Raw genomic sequence first — 18,745 nt, forward strand, 5'->3', positions numbered from 1 at the left:
TGTCTGGTCCTTGCAAGAAACTACTTAGAAAGTAATAAGAAAATGTTCCTGTGACTTCATTGTTATTTGCATATTTTTGCAAGGATGGAAATAATCTTTCTCTTAATGAATTCATTTGTTTAACAGTCATCAAGCCTTGAGGTAAGACATGCTTAGTAATTTAGCCAATCATTAGTTTGCTGATTAAATAAATACCAAATGTGGAGAGACAATTTATAAATACAACTAACTCCAGCCTGACCAAGAAAAGCTTTTAGATGTAAATCCTGATTAGGTAGAAGCAGTAGTCTGTGAAAGAGCAGTCAATGAACCCTGGTTCATAAATGACTCCGAGGTCCCAACCTCTTCACACAGGTATAGTGGTCATTAATGTCCCCTTTGCAAGGATAATTGCTGCAAATCCATACTTATTTCGTGTTTGACAGTAGGATTAACTGATTAACAAACTGATTTATCTACTGCTTGTGTCACCGTTGAACAACTGAAGAGGCAAGCTGTCCATTTGTCCTGCTACAGACTACAGGCATAAAATATGTCTTCCCTGCTTGGATTACAAAAGTAGCTACATTCAAATTTCTGAGTATTGATTCTGCATTCATTGCGTCTCCTTTTGTATAAGGCAAAAATCCATGGCCCTTTACATTATTAAATTAAATCTGTTTTCTTCTTTTCCACTGTTCCTATTTTCATAGAATGATAGAATGATAGAATGGTTTGGGTTGAAATGGACCTGTAAGGGTCATCTAGTCCAACATTCCTGCAGTGAACAGGGACATCATCCAACCATTGTTTATGGTTAGACTCAGTGATCTTAAAGGTCTTTTCCAACCTAAATGATTCTATGATTCTATCTTTAACTATATCAGGTTGCTCAGAGCCCATCTTACCCCCTGTTAATATGTTCTGTAATTATATTAAAATCTTTCTCCATCTTTCTAAGTCCCTTTTAAGCATTGAAAGGCTGCTTTTCTGAGTGTGTGGGATAAAGATAAAGATAAACCCAGAGGTCGGAGTGCTTTATAAATGTCCATAAATAAAAGTCCATATGTGATCTTGGAACCTGTCAAGCAGCACCTAGAATATATGGATATTTCTGGGTGTCACATGTTATCAAGGTCAATCACCCCACCTTTTTTTTTGTTCTAAACTACACCCCACTCTCAAAGGGACATTTTTTGCATGATCTTCATAGCAAAGACTCCATCTTACTGTGTTCCCTTCCACAGCCCTCCTGGTAAATGTCAGCTTAGATTTCCACTTTCAATAAAAGTAGTAAACAAAATTATCTTATAAAAAAGGTCTGGTTTTGCTGATTGTACCTAGAAGAAGCTATAAAATCTTGAATTAAAAGAAAGGTAATTTTCACTTTACATTCTTCTACTTTTATGCAGTTCATAAATAATGCTATAATCATGCTAAATGCATGTCCAAGCAAATGGTTATGAAGAGTACTGAAAGGATTCCAAGTTCAAACAGTCAAAAATTAGGGAAAAAATTATGCATGAGGTTAAAAGTGTAATCTCAGTTCATCAGGAATGTACATACGTGTGACAGAAACATGAGTCAACCAGAGTTTTGAGGATTTGTCTGCAACTTTTCATCAAAGTGAGCACCCCTAAAGCACCAAAAATCTTTGAATCACACAAGCTATATTTTCTTAGAAGTAAAATAAAATCAAGGAACATTTTTATAATTAAGCAAACTTGGCAACAGAAAAGTGAAGCTATAAACAGATTATCCCCATCCACTATGCCCCTGGAAGGCTCATCCTTCCCTTCAGGTTTGCTCTTAGTTCAGCAGTCTTTCATCAGGTTTCAAGAAACTGTATGTAGTTCTCTCTGTATCCCTAGGACAATGTCTTTCTTTTCATTCCCTCTGATCCCTGACTGTGTCTGTTCCCAGACCTCAGAGGAAAGAGAGATACCAACACAGTGAACTACAAAATGACAGGCAAAACTGATGCCATCTGTCACTATCTGCTTTAAGGACACATTAACACTACTGGTTTTGGATACTAAGCTTAGCCTTGCCAGGTCCCTAGGAAGTAGTCACCTGGTCTAATAGATTCAGAGTATACAAGTAAAGTCATTAAAAAGAGATCAAAGTACTTTTGAATGGCTATAGAAAATAATTCTGTGTGCAAAAGTGAGATGTGGCTGTATAATGAGCAGAGAGGTCTCTGTTGATTCAGTACTCCTCTCTGCCATCCTCAGAAGGGAGCTTGCTGCAGTTATATAAACTTATAAAATGGGGTTTTCTGATTATACTATAATTGTATGCCACGACTGCATGTCTGACAGTGGGTTATCCCCAGTGACACAATAACATTCTCATCTTATTTTCTATATTCATGTTCCTAGCTCCATGCTAATGTCATTGATAGGGCACTGAAATGCTGGAGCTTCAACCCCAAGCCCCAAATTAAGGCTGACATATGGGTGATTCCCACTGCCCTTCACAAAGGGGGGGTGAGTTTGCCTTCAGGCTTCCCTCCAGGGTGCAGCCGGCCTGGCAGGGAGAGCCATGGGGTAAATGAGCCCCAGGTGTCTGCATTGAGTAACCCAAGGTCAGGTGTCCCACTGAGGGATAAAAGCTGGGAGCACTTGCAGGTAGGGGCAGTGTCTGTCTGTGAGGTGGATGCCCTATGCAGAGTTCCCTGTTGGGGAAGGACCTCCTGCCTCCCTGGGACTGGGCTCCAGTCAGGTCTGGCCTTTGTAAATGGGGGCTGTGTAGAGATTCAGTATGTGGCTTCCTTGGTCTTATGTATTTGGTTTGTTGACTCGGTTGTCTCCTGTCCCTTCTATGGGAGACTGCATGTCCCCATTTATTCCACCCATTGTTGGTCATGTGGTGTCATTGTTGGGGTCAGTGGGATTGATGTTGATTGTGTATAATCTGACTTGTTTGTACCCCCAGTGCTTACCTGTGTACTGACCCTTTTGTATCAAATGCAATTTGGTTATGGGTTAATCTTTATGCTGGCTGTGCCCTTTATGCTAGGCCTAATAATTGGCAAAACAGGTACTTCATAGATAAGGTTAGAGAAGAAGAGAGGTGGGCCAGCAGTTAAGAAGGCCATGACATGCTATTTTGTGCAGGAAAAGAGATTTAGGGAGGAAAGACTGAGGAGAGGAAAAAGGTTTAAGAAAGTAAAAGTTTAGGAAAACAAGGAAGATTATGTCACTGAAGAAGTATCATTTTCTTATTTCAGTGTGGTTGAGAGAAGACAATATTTATTGAGGTTTTTGCATGAAGAGAGACAGGAAGTCTTGGAGTTGTGTGTGACATGGATGCCCCAACATTGCTTTGACTCTCTCAAATAGCAAACAAGAACCATTTTTTTCCCATTAAAATTACAGCAGCAGAGACCTAAGAATGATTGCACAGCTGCTGCACCACCAGTCTGTAGGTGTGACACACCCAATGCCACACAAAAATTCACTGCTGCCTCCAGACCAGTACGGGATCCTCTGCGATGCCCACTGTCAGTTGGTGGTGTGGCACTGCAGCCATGACAATTTATATCTTGAAATTAGCAATCCACAGCTGATCACCTGCATCACATGCGAGAATGTGGGATGTGATGATGTGTATCCAGATTTAACATGATAAATAAACATGGGCTCAGGGGCACTACATCCCATCCATCAGAGAGCTTGTACCTGGCAGCAGCAAGAACAATGCAAGAGGAATACAAATAGTGAAATTATGTGGGTGACCAGCATCATGACATTAGCAATTGCATCTTCTCCCCAAATGCTTCTCACTGGTTCTTGCTGGCTCCCTAGTCCTCTCCAGAGTGTGTGGCTATCGCAACTTGCCATCACTGCAAAAGCAATACAGGCGTTGAGAGACAGGAGGTAGAGGCTGTGCATGGATGGTTTGTGTATAAAGCAAAACGGGCTGAGCCTGAGGGCACCCTATTTTTCACATAGAATGTTTCTCCCAAAGAATTCTATGACCATCTCATTTTGCATGATGGGGCGCCCCAGTCTAAAACGAAACCATATTTGGGAACATCCTGTCAGAATAGCACAGATATAGTCACTGATTTTTTTTTTTTTTCTTGTACCATTATTATTGTCTCTTATGCTCTATTGCACATAACTTGTGCAGCGGGGTAATTCCATCTGTTCTCTTTCATGCACAGTGATACAGCTGAAGATAGATATGTCAGTTTTAAAGAGAAGCACTTCCTACTGAATTGTTAGTACAACTTGTAATCAAAGTCTTTTGAGTTGTCGCTAAAGTGCAAGGTATTCCACAGTAAACTAAAGCTTTTAAGGTTCAAACGACCCTAATCAACAGATTGCTTGTCAAGTAAGAACTTTGTACCCTTTTCACCCTTAGTATTAGTGGCAATACAGATCTCTGGAGGGAACACGTGTCTTTTTAACTGCCTTTTCCAAGTTAAAAGGCTGTATTTCACCTTGTGACACTAGAATAAAATAAATCTTGTTTTACCTATTTTTCCAGACATAGTACCGGATTCTTCTTCCAGAATGCAAAATGAATTCAACTGACCTGAAAACTGATGTCAGTAAGATCCTAGTCCATTATGGTCAAAATCCCATTTACAATTCCTACAGTCTAGAAATATTTCTGTGCTGAGTCAATGCTTTTAAACTGCATCTCCACTGAACTGATTGTCTCCCCTTCCTGCTAGATGTCTTCATTCACAGGTCAGACTGGTACTTTAATAAAATGTAAGGAAGCTGATATAGCTCAGTCAGTTTTACAGTTTACTTAGATATATTTTTCTAACCCCTCGTAAAAGTTTAAACATTGCAAGACCCTGTCAGTATGATCATTAACCCATGGGTTTACGATCAAAACAGAAACATGATTAGAGAGAATTGTCAATGATAAGGAACAGGGTAGTATTCTAGAAAAGCTGTCTTCCAGATCAATGTTCCTGTGACACTTTTGCATGTGTTACAGAAACAGTACAGCCTTTAGTCTGCACTGCTACTCATAATGGAGGTTTCTGAATCCTCACCTTGCACCAATCTTAATAAACAACCCCACGTTCACAGGAGGTACTGACTTCTAAACACACCACTCATCCAGGATCCGGTCAGGAAGTGCGTTAGGTGCAAATGATGTAGAAATCCATAGCTAATGTCACTATATGACAGAGATAGATTAGGGCAGCATCATGGGACTAGACAGGGAAGGTTGCTTGTCAGGTTTGTACATCCATTTCTCACGTTTTTTGTGAAGTCTGGTCTACCATGCAGATTTCTCCACTTAAAAGCTCCTGTCTCAAGGTGTTAAGTAGTATGGAGTAAAAATGGAGCCATGAGGTAGCTTTTTCCTCTATTCTTTTCCTTTCTGGATGCAGTGACAGTTTATTTGGATCTGTCAATGAAGATGATAGAAGAAAGAAGTGCAGGAATTTCCAAGGGTAAGCTCAGAATTATTGCAGAACTAAGCAAACAAGTAAGGACTTATTGCTCACAGTGTGGTGATCTCTGCTTTGAATAACCAGAGAGCTGGCAGGGACCACTTACAACAAAGCAGGACTAATTATACTATTCCATCATTTCTATCATTATACTAATCTATGCTATTTTTGTTACATACAGTCTACCATGCTTCTTAGTGTTGACAATTCCACAAACATCTAAGGAAATTTATTTCAAGAACTGAAATACTGTAAACCTAACATGATCAAATTATTCCTTTCCCATTTTCAGAAGTCATTTTTGCACTAAAACTGCTTTACACTATCTCCTTACTCTATCCCCTCTAGATCTGTATCTTCCATGAAAACAGTGTGTCAAACTAGGCTGTACTCTTGACTGCGATCTTATGGTTATTAGAAGAAAATATGGGCCATTTCACAACAGATATGGTTCAAAGGCCAGCGGTTCCGTGGAGCATTTCATCTTATAAAGAAATTTCTAAGCAATTGGTGAAGACCGTGTAACTGTCGATCCAAACAAAATGTTCATGATGCTAATGATGTTTCCCCCCAGACAGTTTCTACCTGGGCAAACAAGCCATAAGTGCAGGTTTTGCATGCTCTTCTAGAGGCAGGGCACTGATGAAAGCAATCAGTCTTCATTCTTTCAAGATCTAGTATTATCTACCATAAAATAGAAGTATAATTAGAGCTTCTCCAGTTAACAACAGAGTCAGTTTGATCTGAGGATGTGGAAGCTCTTACCATCTTCATCTGTCCTGTCTTTGAGCTACACTGAGATTGCACATATGAGATGGTTGAAACTACAAATTTGCAAAACACAATCAAATTCAAAGACATTAAGTAAGAAATTAGCAGAATGATACTTTAACAGTGTCAGTAGAACATTAAAATGATCTCAGTCCTCACATACTGTGAGCAGATTCATCTCATTCTAGTGTCTATTTCTAGAAATGACAGAGAGGAAGATGCATGATTTAGGGGGTTTTTATGCATTATACCAATGGGATATACAAAGCATTTATTTAAGCCCTAATCCTTTTCAGACCTCCATGCTCGCTAATTTGGAAGGATTCACAGCCCTCTTGCTGGTTTGATTTTCGTCAGCCTCCCTTGCAAGCAGTCAGCAGCCACTTTGCTGGTATCTTGCCATTTTGCTTGGGATTATGGCATTCAGCTCCCAGAGACACTTAAATAACTGTCTATATATTCAAGGGAAGAGCACTAAAAAGTAGAAAACAGCTCCATCAGCATGGTCTTAAACAATGCATATTAATTTATTAAAAACTACATATTTTTTTTTTTTTTTTTTTTTTTTTCAGAGAGCAGGGGTCTAATGTAAAAGAGGTCAATTGTTCTCATCTACACAAATTCTATTCACATGAAAGCAATAACAGTATCTCAAAAAAAAATCAGGAAGGTGGGAAAAATTAAATTTCATTGCTTTATTACATGGATATACCACTTGTAGTTAATATTCTAGTAATGTTACTGTACAACATGAATTAACATTGGAAAGCAGGTTCCATCTGACTGGACGTTATTACAGAGCTTAACAATAATAATGATTTAGCTAGATGACTGCTGCCCTGAGCATATGAAAACTTCCCATGTAAACATCTAATTAACAGTCTTAAATTTATAAGAATCTCATTTCAATGAAATTAAAGTTTCTGCTGTTCATATTGCCGAAGTTAATGTTAACACTTCAAGCATAGCATCGTTTGGCTGGTTTGAGCTGTGTTTTCATCTAATATAAATCAAAATAGATCCATGTAGTTGAATGAAATTATGTCATTTTACACTGGCTAAAGATCTGCCCCCCTGAGCGCCTGGTCTATTTTAATTTTACCTCTTGTATACCAAATCTGCCTTTATGTATCAGTGTTGTTTTCCTAGCTAACAAGTGAAACATGGAAATAATCTTAAAGTAGCTAAAGTTTTCCTATGTATTTTTCTTTTCTTGGGGGAATTTTGAAGTCATACAAGTACTTTATTATTCCTAAAACTTCTGAGGAAAATAGAATAAGTTAATAATTCATTGCTGTCACTTAGGAACATGGAAAAAATTATTGTAATAAAAGCATTTTCCTTGAAAAGTAAGAACCTTTGCTAAGTAGCAGAATATTTCTGACATTGAAATACTGTGTAAAAAAAAGAAATAATTTTAATTATTAAAATATTAAAATAGATTTGAATTTTAAATAAATCAAGAATACAATATGGATTATTAAAAATCTAAAAGAATATTTAAATAATTTTAGAGTAATTTCAGCATGTTTAGGGATATATTATCCTAAAGCAAACATATTTTAATATAGATTTAAAAGGACTTTTGGACTAAAATGCAGAGCAGAAAAGACCTTAAATGGTCTTCCTTATCCTCTGGGACACTTACTCTGAGATTAACTTCTGAGGAATTCTTCCCGGTTTTCTTCTTTACAGAAGACCAAACACATTTCTGGGGCAAAATATTTGAGCAGAATGGCAAGGTGTCAATTAGCATGGTGATGCTATGTTTTCAAAATGTGCCAGCTGATCTTTCTTGAGTGTACCAGTGAAAATACTGATTTGAACCTCCATTCCATTTACAGTTATGCTCTTATTCAGTTTAATGCCTTACTAATGTTTAAATTTTAGGACCTTTATATCATCATTGACATTAATTAACAGAGTCTTTAAAGCAAACTATGTGCTTAAGTACTGGCCTGAATAAAGTTATTAATATGAAGCACTGTTAAAACCAATAATGACCAGCCTACTCCTACAAATTAAAAGCACTCCAAGAGACTATGTTAATGCTGACATATCAGTAGTTTCCAGCTTTTACTGCTCAGGAACACTACAGATATACTTATTCTGTGTGTGTAGAACAGAAGCTACATTTGTTAGCAAAAAGTGACTTTTAGTGTCAGCCACTTGAAATATTTACATTTGTGGACACCATTTGCACCAGTGAGATCTGTGTATTTTCATGCACAAATGTTACTGTGCAGCAAAGATCAAGGACAAAATGAGACGCGTAGTTGTGACTCCTTTAGAAAAAACTAATTCTTTCTCCCCACCAGAAATGGCGACACAATTGACTTCTATTTTTTCTTACTCTGTAATTGTTATTTATCAAATATAAACCTCCAAATATAAGCTGTCTGACATTAATTTCTATTAAGATCCAGACTCTGTGTCACTGTCTCTGCTACAAATCCTCAGCAAAATCTTGACGGTTGTGCAGCAATTGTAACTTTTGCTGCCTCAACTGCTCAGCTCCTTCGGCATCCAGACTCCAGGGTCCATTGCAGAATTTTTAAACAATTTCTAGCCACAACATCAAGACATCTCTTTGCGAGAATCTGCTGTGAATGATGCAACAGAAAGAAAATTAGAGTTTCCCCTTCTCATTATCTTAATCAGTGATTTTACATGTGTTAGGAAGAACATGCACATCCTGGCCCTGATGGGTCAAGGTATGACTGTCCCTGGAGATAGAGCTGAGAATTACCACCATCTAAACCAGTTTGTCCTCTATCGGCTGCAAATAATATCAGAGAATTCCATGGTGGGTGGTACCAGATATTAAAGAATTAATGTTTTGTCTGCACGACAGTAAAATAGTAAAAGTATCTGGACTACCAATATGTTTCACTTATCCTTAAGAGTTAATCAAAGAGAAAATAATCACAGCAATATGACAGGCAGAATAGATGTCCCTTTTTTATACCAAAACATTGATCACTGTATTTCCTACTTTATGCTTCCCCCCAAAATAAGACCAAAGATTACGGTCACTCTCACAAGTTTTCTGTGCATGAAACAGCAGAAAGGAAAAAGCTTGCTACTTTTTAGTCAAAACACTGTAAAATAAATGATACTTCTTTAAAATCCTGCCAAACTCCCCATATGAGCAACTCTTAAATACCATATTCCTCTTAGTCCTCTTCTGTAAATCACATGGTCTAAAGGATTTTAGAATTTTGTCATTCACATTTGTGAGGACCTTCCACCCTGTTCATCTCCATCAGCACTTTTCTTTACCTCTCTGTCAGTCAACGCTGGTTAAGAGAAGACATTCCTTACTGCCAAATAAAGAACTTCCAAACACCATCTATAAGGAAAGATCCAGTATTTCCTATGAGACTAATTTCTATCCATCAGCTTCTGAGCAGACACTTGGTCTCAGAGAACACCTTTTTGTTCACATAAACATCCCATATGTTGATGCATTTTCAGGAACAGGATGAACAGGATGAATTTTCATCCTTCCAAATAAAAAAGTGTCTCCTTTATCAGGGATCTTACTCTGCCTAATACGTACTTTATTGGCAAAATAACATTCATTAAATGTCTGATCTGTGTGAGCTAATGCATTTTGTTTAAGCAAATGTATTAAGATTGTTTCCAGTCTTTAAGTGTTATTGCTGAAGAATAGCTTTGAAAAGAGTGCAAATATTTTTACAGTGAAAATAATCACTTAGAAGTATTGCCTGAAAACTATAATTACTGAGTATTTTGCAGCCTTCCAATGTCAATCTAAGTCCAATCCTGAAGCCTTAAAGAAGAAAATTTACACTCATTCATACTTCTATAGTTTTGTAAAATTCTCAACCTAGTTTACTGGGTTATACTGTCATTAAAAAAATCAACATTATAAAACTGCTACTAATAATGTATTTCCAAACTCGCTGATATTCTAGACAATAAAATCACAGACATTGCAAACTGGGCCTTCAACAGCTGCTATTTCAGATAAAGTCATAGTGCAAAAATATAATATGCAAAGATAGCATATACACTTTGACATTCACATTCAGTTTCAATTTGGCTCTTTTCATTATTAATTTGTTTGAGCTTTTTAGCCTCAAAGGCATACAGTATGCAGTGAAGCTTGTAGTTAACTGATTTCTGAGAGAGCCGGTGTTCAAAGACCAGCATCACACTTGGTGCTCATCACCACCATCAGCAGACTTTATATCCCTTAATTCTTTAGACTTCTCTAACATTACGCTATGGGCATGAGACAGCTACCCACACACAAACTTCTGCTGCCCTTTGAGAGTCCTACCATGTCATCCTGGCTCATATCTACACTTCAGAAAGACACATCTGCTGTAAAACTCTGTTCCTGTGCTGTAAGCAGTTAAATCCTTTCATAAGTCCTGTCATATTTGTCAGTCCTGTGCAGGAGTCCTGAATAACTTACAGTTATTACTATATGAGCAGGTAGTATGGATGGATGGGAGCAGCAAAACGTTGTCGCTGTCCACACTGCCTGATTCTCAGTTTCTCTTTCAGTTAGTTCTAATCCCATTCCACGGACAGGATGGTGAAATGTAATGCACTCCTCAAGCATCCCTCACAGTTTACTATCAGCTGAAGCTCATGAGCTCAGGCTGCTTCATTTTACAAACCAAAGCCACAGCAAGTGAGGACAATGGGGAAATTAAATTTGAAGTTATTCTCCTGATGTGAGCAGCAGCTGGGATTTTGTCCCGCAAATGATGTCAGGTTTTAATAGGCACAACTGGAGAACTAAATCAAGATTTGGGGGTGAGACTTAGTTCCAGATTGAGATATCTGAGTATAGGTATCCACAATGTAAATTAGACATCTAAACTTTTTTTATTTTTAGTAGAGGTTCCACTGACTACTGAAAAGATCCAGGAATTAACATGTAAAATAGAAAGTAATCTCACGTGCAGACAGCTTTCATTTTACAAACGGCCTCTAGAACAAAAGGTTTTATTTACTCCCTGGTCATCCTGATGATCCTCCTGAGTGCCAGCTCAATTGGAATTAATCTTTCTGAATACTGATGACCAAAACTTGTCCTATATTCCATATTATATTTCCACTTCCATAACGACCTGAAGGTTGGTATCTGATATATTCTAGGGCTGCATTTGCCTTAGCTGCATGGTACTATTAGGTCAGAACCACATTCACTACTTTTTTATGAGTCTGGTGCCCAGAGATATCAAAGCCCTCCTGTCTGATATGTTGATCTTACTCTGTCAATGAACTGTTTATTTCATCACATTTCTAGCACCCTTCTTTTGTATTCTAGCCATTATGAAAAATAAGATAATAGTACAAAGAACCATTTCTCTTTCAAAAAAATTAATTTTTCTCTGCTGTTCAACCAGTTTTTTAACCATCTTAAATTTCTGTATTAAACCTGTTTAAACAGTCATGTAAATTTCAGCATGAAAATCATGCTTGAAATCCATGGAATATCAAATATGCATTTATTTTCTCTAGAAAATGTTTCTTCTTATTAAATATTATAACAATTTAGTCTCATTCAGTGTACTTTAGTTAAATCATGTTGAATTTTCTCTCATGTCCATTTTGTGGCCATATCTTTATTATTCTTTCCTAATAATTCGATAAAATCTTTGTTGCTATTGATCTTAAGCCAACATGCTTATTGACTTCAAGGCATTAATGCTCATCCCCTTTTCTCTATGTCATTAGGCAGATTAAAACTCTTTTCTAAAGAAACACTGAGCTCATGTGCCAATTATTTCAGAGTCCTTGGATGGACAATGTCTATCTCCTTTATGTAATTACAATGAGTTTTTCTTATCCTTAAATATAATTACATCCAAGCTATCACCTTGATCTCTCATCCATTCTTTCTTTATCTGTTCATCTATTATTATTTTCCCCTCAGCTTTCAATGAATTAATAATTTAGGGTTTTTTTTTCCTGAATTATCCTTAACTCTAACTCAACACCATTTCTTCTTTTATTTATGAAGCTAAAAAACCTTTTGCTATGGTATTTTCTTATTAAAATATGTAGACATACTACGCAGGTGGTCTTTCTGTGACTGAGAGATATTGGCAGGGAAGGAGGAGAAGTCTATGTTCCTGCTGTGTGCAGCAAGTGTTATGTGAATAAATAAAGCATTTCAGTTTCCATCATAACCAGCCTCTGGCTTTTTTCCCAAACACAAGAAAAGGGAGAACAGATGAATGCTAGGCATTTTAAGGAAAGTATTCATTTCCGAGCCAAATAATTCACCAACAAATGTGTTTGCAATTCCTTTGATTGAGTGATTACTCTTTTCCTCATGGATAGCAAGAGCTTTTAGCTAAATAGAAACATAGCTGATAATATGTATAAGATTCATTACATAATCTTCCATATGCATCTAACTTTCTTTTCCTCCAAGCTCAGAATGAAAAACAGTTTTATATCAGCACTTACACTGTGTATAAGCTTTTATAATTTGTAAACACTGTAGGAATGTCCCTTCATTTATCTGATGCTGACAGTATATTGATGAAAACTATTACTGTTCTGCAAAGGCCATTGTCATACTAATGATACCGTGTCCTCAGAGCATTGATCACAGAGCATCTTGATAGGAAAACAAAACTTACACCAAGAGGAAAGGAAGGAAGCTTACATCCCTCTCAGTTCCTAAAGCAGATTGTTTCTTCAAAGGTATGACATTATCACAAAATTTCTGGCCTTATTTGTTGGAAAAGTACCCAAAACTTCAAACTCTGATACAGGGGCATTTGCTTAATATAATTATGTTTTCTATAAAATTACCTTTAGACAAATAATGTGACTCAAGTACTAATACATATTTGTTTAGAGCAAGATGGGAGATACATCATCATGTTGCACTAGGGAATCTGAGAGTTGACATGTCCTTCCTCTGCCCCATTCACTTTTGAAGCTATTATTTTCTTCTTCTGAGAGCAGAGAGTGGTTTCACATCTAAAGTGAACAGGAGTACATTTTTCACTGGGATGAAATTATTTTTTCTCCACCACAATGTTTATAAACCTCAGAAAATAAAACACCATTTTTCAGAAACAGAGTTAGAGAATAGGGGGTATTATTCTTTTTCCAGGAAAAAAAAAAAAAAAAAATATATATATATGTATATATGCAGTCGCGTATTAGTGATTTAGTTTGAGCACATTACTGAATCTTAAGCCTTTTGTAAATCACACCTAGTTTAAATCAAAGGTAACTCAGCTTTGCATTTTAACATGTGAAACCTAGAAAAGTTTCCCTTTTTTGGCTGCTGAACACCCCAGCAAAAATCTGTTAATCCAGATGATCAAAACTCCTTACTTCTGGTTAAGTACTTCTCAAGAGTAAACCACAACATTGTCCCCTCCATGATTTATGATCATAGCCTCAAAAGGAATCTTCCAGCTGAAGAACAGATAAAAAGCCCTCTCCGGAGTGGTATATCTAAAAATCCAACCATTACTGGGGAAGAATCACCTCAAAATACAGGAGAGGGAATCATAGAATCATATAGTACCAGGTTAGAAGGGACCTCATCTGGTCCAACATTTCCTGGCAAAAGCAAGGACTCCTTCATCTCTTCCTCCACTTCTATATGATACCTGAAAGAACTTGCTGAGGATTATCTGCTTTCGGTGCCTACGACTGCAGGAGGGCTTCCAAACTACATCTCCCAAGTCCTTTGACGGAGCCATAACCACTACCCAACCTGGGAGAGGATATATAACATCCACAAACAGGGCTTGACCTAAATACCATGTAAGAGCTGCCATGTTCCATTTAGGCTTGTCATTCTCTGTCAGAAAAGGAACAGTGTTTATTTACTGCTGTTCCAGGGCTGCAGCTTTAACATGTAATAAATTCAGGGCCTTTGTCATTTTAGAACTGCAAAAATGTGTTAATTTTCACCTCTTTGTAGCTTCATGGACTTTCTGATTAATACTATATAAGCAAAACCAAATTTTGAAACTCTTAAATGTAAATAGTTGAACAGCATTTCTCATTAATATGCTTCAGTGAGGTTACTACTTATCTGGAGAAGCAGTGGAGCTGCAATCATACAAGATTCAAGGGGAAAAAAAAAAAAAAAAGCTGAGCCACAAAAACGCAGATATTAAGTCCCTACGCTACACTGTGTAGTGATGCCATAAATCATATTTTGACCAGTTACAATTAATTTTATGTTTTTTCTAGTCCTCTTTTACATTTTACTTCACATTCTTCTCACATTTGATTTTTAAGGTCATTTTTTTTCTAAATGGAGTAGATGGTGCTTGGTATTGAAATGTGATTTCACAATAATATAGCAGTGAAACTTTAAAGACAAATTATGAAGAATCACCTTTTTTCCTTTTTACAAGAGGTTCATTAAAATTCACCACTGATAAGTGTCAAAGGATACTAATCTACTGATACCTCACAGAAACTTTCTGAATTAAGGAAGGAGAATGAGTAAAATGGGTTTATTACAATCTGTTTGAAACAGAAGAAAATTCAATTATCACCTTCGTCATCACTTGCTACAGAGGCAGTAGTCCTTAATCCTATTTATTAGCTCTAAAAGATATCATCACAGAGTTTGGCTGCTAGGATGGGAGATATATTTATATATTTATGTATTTATCCTTTTCAGGGTAACTATTCTTCCACATGGGAGCCTGAGAATCCTGAATGCTTCCAAGTCCGATGAAGGACGGTACTTATGCCAAGGTGTAAATGTTTTTGGATCTGCAGAAATCATTGCATCAGTATCTGTTAAAGGTATGAAAAAAACCCACTTTGAAGATAGTGATGATATATCTTCATTAATATTTTATTATTGCTTAGAATCCCCAGACAACCATACAACAGCACTGTATAGGCAGAATAAAAAAACATTTCCAACAGTCTAAGGGGACTAACCTCCATCTGGTCAAACACTGTATTTCTGCATCAGATTGCATATTCCAGGTGTTATATCATAGATGTATGTCAGAAGAATTAGTATTATTACTACATCACTCAGATTATAAATAATTCTATAAGTAAAAGAATCAATATACCTTTTAACATATTTTAGCTTTGGGTAGAGGAATCCCTACCTCTTTCTGTTTGGAAGCAGTTTAAGATTAAAGTAATAATTGTATCAATATAAAATCTAAGAAAAGATAGTTCCTTAGAACAGTAACAATAATCAAATCACTAAGTTGCAATTAATTTATGAGCCACATTTTTGTCATTTTTCAGCTGAACTCTTATATGATCATAGTTTTTGGTTTTAGGTGTTCAAGTTTTTTTGATTTGTTTTTCAAGCTTCTTCCTATATTAAGTATGCTTCGAAACAACCTTTTTTATTTTCAGAGACAAAACTGAGATTTTCATGAAATCACAAGATTCCAGATGCTGCAGCCTTTAGAAAACAAAACAAAACAAAAAAACCCCAAACAAACAAACAAAAAAAAACCCCACCAAGCTCTTTCTAAGACTAATAAAATTAATTAATTATTCCATCTCATAAGTCCTATAGATGCTTGTTTAGGATCCTGCCTTACTGCTTTCATGAAGAGGGCTGTACCTTCTGTTCACCACCATCATGTCTTAGTGTGTATTATATTTCAATATTTGACACTACATATTTGAAACAAACAATAAATGTAAGCTTTGAGTAGACTAAGCAGAACTCAATCATATTGTTTTGCCATTGCAATATAATAGACTTCCATCTAAATGTTCCTAATCCTTCTGTATTTCAAGAACCTACAAGAATAGAGCTGACTCCCAAGAAGATAGAGTTAACGGTTGGAGAAAGCATTGTCCTCAGTTGCAAAGCCCTTCATGACAGCACACTAGATGTCACTTTCTACTGGACACTCAACGGGCAACCAATTGACTTTGAAAAAGAAGGTGGACACTTTGAAAGCATCAAGGCAGTAAGTGATCATGCATTTGTCATCTGTGTGCTGCTAACTGATAGACATTTGCATGGTTTTATATGTCTCCTGTTTAACAAATTCTGAACAAATTAAAAGTGGTTTTGTTAATATTAGAAAGATATATTAGCTAGAGGAGGTGCAAACTGCAGGTCACTAGAATTGCTTCAAGTAGTTTTAGTCATGAAGATACTAAATGTAAACATACATTCTATTATTAGTGAGGCATCTGATGATCTTTATGAGGGAACAGAAAGCAGTTTGAATCAAATCTTCCTTACATCCTTTTGCTGATTTTAATATAGAAAGGATGCTTCTATAAGAATTGATGTCTTTCTCACAGATAGCACGGCTGTTGGAATGCCCTCATCTCCCAGAGTTTTTACTTACCTAGCATATGTTTTAGTGTCTGAATAGCAAGGAGTATACTTTATTTTCTAACTCCCCTGCAAGAGATAGCTTCTAGCTGTGCAACAGTTATTTAAGTCCATAAGAATTTTACAGAAAAAAATAAGCATACCAATTCCAAATATTACCCCTTAATTTAAAAACAATTTAATATGATCAAACTGTGGGATAAAGTAATCCAAACGAGTCCCATGTAAAATATTTTTAACTTTTCTTAGTAGAAATAAATCTCTTAATGTGAACAAGTTTGGAAATAGGATCCACTTAATCTCCCAACTAATGAAATGTAATCAAATGTCTATGCTATTTAACAGAGAAGAATGAAGGTCACAAAGGTCAGGAAATTTTAAAAGTTAATGTATCTGAGTACAATGTAGCAAAATTAACTTTGCATTAAAAATCTTGTCATCTGTAATCGATTTATTCTTCTGCTTGCCTTTATGGAAATCATATTATATCCACATTGCAGTGTGGGTTGTGGTTTTTTTGTTGTGTTTTTGGTTTTTTTTTTTTTAATTTGGTTTTACTTCTATAAGCTTTTTAATTGAAAAACTTTATTAAGGTGTATTTTAGTGTGAAGGTTCTTCATCTGAGGAAGTCCAATACACAAAATCCAGCACTAAATATATAGGAAGGAAAAGTATCCTTTTTTTTTTTTTTTTTTTTAACTTCAAGGTTAAAACATTCTTTGATTCAGGAAAACATCCTGATTACAATTTAACTTCAAGTAATTTAAAAAAAAATGAAATCTAAAATGTGTTACGTGGTTCTTTCAGTGTGGTTTTGTACCTTTTGTGCCAAAGGGAATCTTTAATCACTGAGAAAAATCAGGCTAGGAAATTTCCAAAGTAATTTCTCCTATCAAAGAAAAGCTAATTTAATGTAATTTCATTTATTTTATGAAAACAGGACTTCATAGATCTTTCAAGAAGAATTCTTCATTAAATTAATTTTTACAAGAGAAATCTCTCAAATTGGTAGGAGTAAGGCTCATTCAAAGTAGATGACATACTGGGATTATTTTCAAATATTCATTCAAAACTCACTGAAATTGCAGATTCCTTTTATTTTCCTGACAAGACTAAAATTTTGCCAAAATGTAGTAACTTTAGCCAGCTATTTTAGTATGAGTTTATGACTTCCTTCTCACTGTGCTGCTAGAGTCACTGTTACTTTACAAAGTGAGAATAGTATTAATAACTCATAATGGAGTCAATGCTCAATGTCTAAATAACTAAGTAGATTTCAAAATATGTTTATTAAGTAGAAACCTGGCACCTTTGTTTTCAGAGGCACACAAGTAATTTGTTTTTTCCCTAAAACATACTTTTTTACAAACACTAAACTTCAGCTGATCAGAAAATAAACTGAGGCTGAAAAGGAGGCATTGCATATTTTGCAAAATATTACAAAATTAGATTCTACTTTGTCACTGTTAAACCGGTATTGAAATAGTGAAATACTATGCAACTCCAAAGAAATATCAAAATGAAGCATCAGACCCTGATATTTTAGACTTGAATAGCTTCATTTGCCTTTACAAGGTTGCTCACACAAGAGATGGTCAGTCCATGCTGCATTTATCCGCATTCCTAGCTCATTGAAGTGTCAAGTCATTTCTCTTCTGGTTTTTACACTAAAGAGAATGGAAGGGTAGGCTTGGATCAATGGAAAGAGGGCTGAACACGTTCCAGGCAAGATGGGTCAGGGAACACTCCTTTTCAGAACAGAGATGCCAAAACATGACCCTGTTAGGACAATTCTCACTGAATTTTCTGAATCCTGTTGGAAACATAATATGACATATCATTCTTCCTCTTTGAAAGTAGTGGTTAAAATATATGTAGATCTCCACTAAAAGGCATATTTAGCTTTGCATTTGATTTTTGCATTGTCCTGAAATGAAAATGAATCAACTGAGAGATGGAAAACTCAAAAGTAGCAACTGTGATTTTTTGTCTTTTGACACCAAAACTCTGTAATTCCCATAACCACTTGTTTGTGGAATGTTATCGATTTTACCTTGTTATCATTTCTGTTAACCACATAAGCATATGAAATTAATCACAAGGACAAAAATTTATTTCTTTCTTAAAACCTAAGGCATGACCAGGTACTAGGGGAAAGCAATAAAATAAAATAAAACTCCTCTGTTTTCCCTGTCATGTACTATCCTTTAACCTAACCAGTTTCAAAGGAGTAATACATAATGTGGTAAAGATACAGG

General features: G+C 36.0%; 1 protein-coding gene across 10 annotated transcripts in view; it reads left to right on the forward strand.

Moving 5' to 3' along the window:
• The window catches only part of CNTN5 (contactin 5), a 673,480-nt gene that overhangs the window by 586,358 nt on the left and 68,377 nt on the right, over positions 1–18,745 (forward strand). For all 10 annotated transcript variants that reach the window (XM_026847687.1, XM_026847705.1, XM_026847677.1 and 7 more), the window contains 2 exons: positions 14,835–14,962; positions 15,935–16,110. In XM_026847687.1, the coding sequence (XP_026703488.1) occupies positions 14,835–14,962; positions 15,935–16,110 (304 nt within the window). The remainder of the gene's footprint in view (positions 1–14,834; positions 14,963–15,934; positions 16,111–18,745) is intronic.

This window comes from Athene cunicularia, assembly GCF_003259725.1.
Source record: "Athene cunicularia isolate RWA chromosome 1 unlocalized genomic scaffold, athCun1 chr1_part1, whole genome shotgun sequence".
Classification (NCBI taxonomy): Eukaryota; Metazoa; Chordata; class Aves; order Strigiformes; family Strigidae; genus Athene; species Athene cunicularia.